The sequence below is a fragment of the Anolis sagrei genome, chromosome 5, assembly GCF_037176765.1.
Source record: "Anolis sagrei isolate rAnoSag1 chromosome 5, rAnoSag1.mat, whole genome shotgun sequence".
Taxonomy (NCBI): Eukaryota; Metazoa; Chordata; class Lepidosauria; order Squamata; family Dactyloidae; genus Anolis; species Anolis sagrei.
The window spans coordinates 164174325-164181437 of record NC_090025.1 but is presented as its reverse complement, the minus strand read 5'-3'; the positions used below and the strand labels follow the sequence as shown (position 1 = coordinate 164181437).

Sequence of the window (7113 nt, the reverse complement as noted above, 5' to 3'; positions counted from 1 at the left end):
TAATTGTATGCTTCTGGAACATGGCCATACAGCCCAAAAAACTCACTATAACCCAGCGATTCCGGCCATGAAAGCCTTCGACAATACATTCAATTCATGTTTATTCACTTTGCATTTTTACCAACTTTGAATATCAATTTTAAAAGATCTTAAGGCCCCCTGAAGCTTCCATACATTATATTTTCCTTAAGTTCAAAACACAGACTGCGTGTTCACAAATTTCTTCCTCTATCAGACCAGTATCAATGATAGATCTGAAGGCCAGGTTAGCGTTATTTTTAGGCTTCGTCCAAATGGTGTACATTCTCTTCCCAGTCAATCTTTTTCCTGGAACTTGGAAACAGAGCAAGGGGGAGGATATATGTAATGTTATACTTCCTGCCAGATTGGTGGCAAGGAACTGGTAGTGATGGGGGTGAGAGAAAGATGAAGGGGAAAAAAAAGGGACAGATGCTTCAATCACTTTGTCATTTTCTACTTTATTACTTCAAATTAACAACCACAATAAAGCTCAAAAAAGTCCAATATTTACACAGGAAAAAAGTACAAAATCCCCCCCAAAGTTCTTCAAGGTTTTTTTTTCAGTTTTTCTTTAAAATTACAAAGTAATAAAAAGTTTATTTTACTTTAATTAAAAAAAAGGAGAGAGAGGGGGAGACAGTCAGCAGGGTAAATAAATTAGGGGGAAAAAACAAAACAAAACAGAAAAAAAGAGCTGTGTGTTAAATAGAAAGAATAAAAAGAACCAAAAAGCCAAGCCCCACCCGCTTCCAATGGTTCCATACTGTCCAACGTATCTTTAAAAAAATGTGCCAAGTTACAGGCTGGAGGGCGTGGTTACGACTGCTCCAATGTACAACCCAAGATGATTTTCTCAAGCTTTAAAAAAAAAAACCCTAACATTTCAAAACAATACATGGGATAAGAAAGGAAGGTGGGAGAAACCTTTCACTGAGGGAGGTTGTGCGTCTGAGGCTGGGTCGTCCTTCAAAAAATGGGTGATGCCAGGAACAACCTCTGCAACGAAAACTACTCTCCCCGCTCCCATTTGACATACCCCCCTCCCTTTTCATCAACATCTTCCCCGTCTCCCCGGGGAAGTAAAAAAAGAGAAAATAAAAGAAATATATAAAACTAAACACACACAAACAGGGGTTTGTTTTCAAGAGAGAAACCCCTGCACACACACTTCCTGCCAGAGAAGCAGGTTTACATTTCCATGTCCTTCACATTTGCTCCTGCCTTGCGCAGCACATATCCTTCACCCATAGGGCACACAACTGCCGTGATGCCACTATTGTCTGCCTTATTGGTATGCCAGTGGCATGCCAACTGGCCCATGAATGCATGCAGTGGGGCAGCGGTGTCCTCTAGGGAAAGAAAGCCTGAAGACACACACAGTAGGCTCCTTCCGCCATTTTTTTCCTTCATTAGCGAGCGCCTGCAGTTAGCGTCCATTCGGAAATGAATGTCAAGCCACCTATTCAGGGCTGGAATTTTAAAGTCTTCGGTAACCCTTTTCCCCCCCCATCCCTGCCCCAAATAATTTAAAAATTATACCGGAAACCGTTCCATCTTTGACAAACTGAACCTAAAAAACAAACAAACCCACGGAATCAGGGAATTAGTCTTTTGTTTTGAATGATACAAAACAGATCCAGAGAAAACAAACAAACAAGGGAAGGGGAAGTGGAAAGCAGGGTTGGCTGGCCATGGCCTGCTGGCGTGAGATGGGGGCAAGGCCTATGAGACGAAGCTGCATCATAGCAGCAGAGGTGGTTTTTAAATTTTTTCTTGCAAGGCTCCTGCGTTGGTGACTTGTTGAAGGCAATTGGGCTCGGGAACGCAGTCGGCGATCTCAGAAAAGACATGGACGCCAGCACAGGGCAGGTCCCCTCCTTGTGGCTGGCGGGAAAAAAAGTTGGGTTTTTTTTGTCGGTTTTTTCTTTTTTTAATTGGTTTTTTTGTTATTTTGTTTTTCAAAAGAAAAATACAGTGAAGACACTAGAAAAGAAAGGAAAGAAAGAATATGGTTAATTACTTTCCCTTTGCAATATCAGGACAGTGGAAGTCTTATTGCTAAAGTATGAAAAATGCATATACTTGTGTTAGAAGTCCATCTCATATATAAACAGAAGGCACATTATGGAGTTTGAAATGATTATGGATAAGTTGTAGGTCATTTCATAGAAGAAAGAAACTTCCAGCACCATCTTAGGGTGGGGGCTGCCCCTGGCTGCCACCATTTTCTTGCCCAGGCATTCAAAAAGGCCTTTTGCCTCTCTACTCCGAGAAGGGATGGTTAATAATAATAATAATAATAATAATAATAATTTATATTCTGTCTTTTCTCTTAAAAAGAAACTCATTGCTGCTAGTAAAGCTAAAAGTTTCCCCTTGACATTAAGTCTACTTATGTCTGACTCTGGGGGTGGTGCACATCTCCATTTCTAAGCTGATGAGTCAGCTTTGTTCTTAGACACCTCCTAGGTCATGTGGCCAGCATGATTGCAAGGAATGTTGTTACCTTCCCACGGAAGTGGTACTTATTTATCTACTCACATTTGCATGTTTTCAAACTGCTAGGTTGGCAGGAGATGGGCTAACCATCAGGAGCTCACCCTGCTCCCTGGATTCAAACCACTGATCTTTCGGTCAGCAAGCTCAGCAGGTCAGCAGTTTAACCCGCTGTGCCACCAGTGGGCCTTTTCTCTCTTAAAAAGAAACTAATTGCTGCTAACAATACTAAAATCAAGACAAGAATTAAAGTACAGTCATTCCACTGCCCTTTGGATAAGTTGACCCAGTTATCAGATATTTTTTTTTCGTGTCAGGAGTGACTTGAAAAACTGCAAGTTGCTTCTGGTATGAGAGAATTTGCTGCTTGCAAGGACATTGCCCAGGAAACGCCCGAATGTTTTTACCATCCTGTGAGAGGTTTTTCTCATATCCCCGCATGAAAAGCTGGAGCTGACAGACAGGAGCTCACCCCGCTCCCCTGATTTGAACCACCGATTTTTTGGTCAACAATTCTGCCGGCACAAGGATTTAAGCCATTGTGCCTCTGGGGGCACCTAGTTTTCAGATTTATACATAAGTATATACAGTACTTGTGCAATTGCAGTTGTAAAACTTCTATACCTTTAATGTTGGTTGCACAAGAGAAAATGACTACAGATTATGACATTAAACAGTTTTAGAATTAAAACGCATAACAGTATTTAGAGTGCTCCCTATTTCTCACTGTCAGCTTCAGAATATATTGGCAAGAAAGGCAGGCACTATTTTACATGTTGGAAAGCAACCAGAACAAGTTAAAGATGCTTGTCTTCTAAATGCTGGATATGTCAGATGGGCCAAGAGGAAGGGAGGGGGTTCTTTTCTTTTCTGAGAAGACTAACTCCACATGTCAAGGAAATAATAATTAAAACAGAAGGTACTCCGATTTTATATGGAGGTTTTCCCCCACCTATTTTTCTTTTCTCTTTGGGGGAAAAGGGGAATAGTAACTTGATTTAGAACAAAATATGCAAACACATGAAAGCAAAGACATCTGCATTAAGTATCTGTGACTGTGAAGGAAATGGGCAGAATTTGTATGGAATTGTTCTAATTAAAGTATTGTAACAGGAGAGTTTGGAAGACCCTTAATGAGAAACTTTAAATCAACATTAAACACACTTGTAAGATTTTAAATGTTAAGGGGTCCATGGCAACAAAAGACATTTAAAGGGGTGCTGGGTAAAAACAGGGTTGACAACTGCTGCCCTAACAGATATCTTAGAATCATAGAATTGGAAGAGACCTCATGGGCCATCCAGTCCAACCCCATTCTGTCAAGAAGTAGGAAAAATACATTCAAAGCACCCCTGACAGATGGCCACCCGGCCTCTATTTAAAAGCCTCCAAAGAATGAGGCCTCCACCACACTCCAGGGCATAGAGTTCCACAGCTGAACAGCTCTTAATATGCCTAGGGCTTCATGTTTTCAAAGTCCTATACAGTACTGTAAAGTTTGCTGTATCATTGCACACTAGTCTGAAGTAGTTACATCCAATGCTGTAGGACATTGTTCTGGAACATGGGTTTGGTCTGAAACATGACAAAATCTTTTTCCAGCCAAGAAATAATCTGTTTGAACCATATATCACAGGTTTTTAATCACTGTCTATCCTATTTCCCCAACTATAAGAAGCTATTCTTGCAGTAAATGAAGAAAGGCAGAATGCTGATATACTTAGCTCAGCAAACTTGTAATTCTGCTCTAAAATAAAATAAAATAAAAACAACAAGGCAGACACTCACCTAAGCAAACACTGGTCCGGTGGAATCCACTTTTCATTTCCCCAGGTGATCAAATGGCACACTTGTCTGAAAATGAACAGTCATAGAAGTGAGTAGGATGTCGAAGACAACCATAGGAAGGAAAAACTGCATGAGGGAAAACAACTACAGTCCAAGAACTTCCCCGAGTGCAGAAAGGTTATTTCTGTATTGCATCTCTGAATCCCTCAGGAAGAATGGCTACTGGCCATGCAGGCTGGGAAATTCTCAAGAGTTGTAGTTCAAGACAGTATGTGCCCGAATCCAAATGTTATAGGCCAAATGTACACCCATCCATACATCAATTAAAAATGGAGGACTATGTTCTGTCTCCTGCTGGAATTACTGGAGCAATACAAATGGTTAGAATGGACTCTTAGCTACAGCTACTTCCAGGTTTTTCAGATTGTGAACCTAATCAGGCAAAGATGGGGACATCCTCCTGATATGTGACACTCTGGAAAACATGCATTTAAGTGTGCCTTCCCAGATTAAGGAATCCCAAGCAATATGTCCCAAATGCACTTTATGAGAGATTTAGAATTGTCTGCACACCCACTTACCCCCCAAAATATCCATCCTTTTTCACCTGATCATGCCCAGCATTTTAAAAAAATTAATCTTTACATTTGGCCCTGCCAGGTTTTTAAATTGCGTCGTGATATTTTGTTATTGTTTTTGCTTTGCTATGAGTTATGTATTGTTGTATTGTATTGTTGTGGTTGTGTTTTTTGTTCTGATGTATTTTGTGCTCGGCCTCTTGTAAGCCGCACCGAGTCCTGCGAGAGATGGTAGCGGGGTATAAATAAAGGTTATTATTATTATTATTATTATTATTATTATTATTATTATTATGCACTTGTTCTTAGCCACTCCCCATAGGGCTTGGTTTCCAGACCTTTGATCATTTTGGTCATCTGCATATGGATACGTTCAATCTTGTCAGTACCTTTCCTGAATTATGTGCCCAAAGCTAGACACAGTATTCCAGGTGAGGTCTGACCAAAGCAGAATAGAACAGTACTATTACCTTCCTTGCTCTAGAACAGTGGTTCTCAACCTGTGGATTCCTAGATGTCTTGGCCTTCAACTCCCAGAAACCCTACAGCTGGTAAACTGGCTGGGATTTCTGTGAATTGTAGGCCAAAACACCTGGGGAACCAAAGGTTGAGAACCACTGTTCTAGACACTATACATTTAAATTAATTATACTTGAGTATAATATAGGTAGTGGTTCCAAGCACAGCTAAACACATTTTGGACATAATCCAAATAAACTCTAAGTCAGATTACTGAAATAGGGCTACCTTGGAAGGGGATTAGCAAGTTTGCCTTCTGCTGATGTGAGCAGACAAAAGTGCAAAAATCCACAGTACAACAACTATGATGACTATCTGATGACTTCAAGGTAATATTATCAATCTTTAAAATCCCATTACAAATTTTGGCAGGAACACCAACTGGTAGCCATGGTGCTTTCTGTTGAAAATATTTGGGGAAGGGGCTGCCATTCACGAGAACACATTTCACACAAGGATTCTGACTAAAACTGTTTCATATTCTGAAAAGTACTGAAGCACAGCTGTCCTAGTTGTTAGGCTGGTCTGGCAGGATTTGTAATTATACATACTGTAAGTGGAATTTAGTAATTTCTACCATTTTATGCAATGATGTAATTGCTATAATTTTCAGCAAAGATTACGTTAAAGGAGCCCCTCATAGAACCAATTTGGCATCCACTAGAGCAGGCATGGGCAAACTTTGACCCTCCAGGTGTTTTGGACTTCTACTACTCCCACAATTCCTAACAGCCGATAGGCTGTTAGGAATTGTGGGAGTTGAGGTCCAAAACACCCAGAGGGCCAAAGTTTGCCCATGCCTGCTCTAATGGATGCCAAATAATGCAAGCAGTCCCAAGTCAATAAATTTCAATAGGAACCTACCTGTGATGCTGAAATTCGTGACACCTCTTGCCGTCCTGTGAGGTCAGAGGAGGAGATGTTGGCAGGGGCTCCTCGGTGTAACCTCATGCTGACCTTCCGCTCCCTGTCCACTCGTGAAATTGCTCGAGGGGAAGTGTTTCCTGAAAAGCGAGGATATGTATTTATAACATAAGCAATATACTGAATTTCTTCAATTCTAAGACATACTCTTCTCTATATGATTATGTCACAAAATGGGCTGCACCTTACAATCGATGGCGCCTTACAGTCGAAGGAATACAGTAAGTGAAAGAGGAGAAGAATGAATGCCAGTGGAATTTAAGAGATTACAATCTATATCTAACAGTGGGGAATCAGGTTCAACCATAACGGTCATGACTTGACCTTGGTGGCACTTTCAGTCTGACCTTTCTCATAAGGCTGTGTGGCTAAGGTGGTCAGGAGTGGAGTTACATTCATCACTTTGAGATTACTGGAGGAAATGTGAGGGAGAAATGTAGCTAACGAATAATATAGCCAGCACAACAACCAACAAACGTAGTTACTTATATTCAGGCTTTATTTTAGTTGGGAAAGAAATATGCATCTAGATATTTGGTTTTTCCTTGGCCTGATACTCCACTGGGAGGGTGGCATATCAGCTTTCGATACCATTAACCAAGGTATCCTTCTGGGTAATCTTACCAGGATGGGATTGGAAAGTGCTGTCTTACAGTGACTCCGATCCTTCCTGGAGGACCATACCCAGAAAGTGGTGCTAGGGGACTCCTGTTGAAACCCTTGGCCGTTGACTTGTGGGATTCCTCTGGGTTCCATTTTGTCCCCCATGTTGTTTAACATATACATG

The 7113-nt window shown here is 41.0% G+C and overlaps 1 protein-coding gene across 2 annotated transcripts in view; it reads right to left on the bottom strand.

Annotated features, from left to right (window-relative positions):
* Positions 1 to 459: 459 nt before the first annotated feature.
* The window catches only part of CSNK1E (casein kinase 1 epsilon), a 47591-nt gene continuing 40937 nt past the window's right edge, over positions 460 to 7113 (bottom strand). For both annotated transcript variants that reach the window (XM_060777042.2, XM_060777043.2), the window contains exons 9-11: positions 6267 to 6406; positions 4306 to 4371; positions 460 to 2004 (exon numbers count right to left, since the gene is read on the bottom strand). In XM_060777042.2, the coding sequence (XP_060633025.1) occupies positions 4339 to 4371; positions 6267 to 6406 (173 nt within the window). In that variant the 3' untranslated portion in view covers positions 460 to 2004; positions 4306 to 4338. The remainder of the gene's footprint in view (positions 2005 to 4305; positions 4372 to 6266; positions 6407 to 7113) is intronic.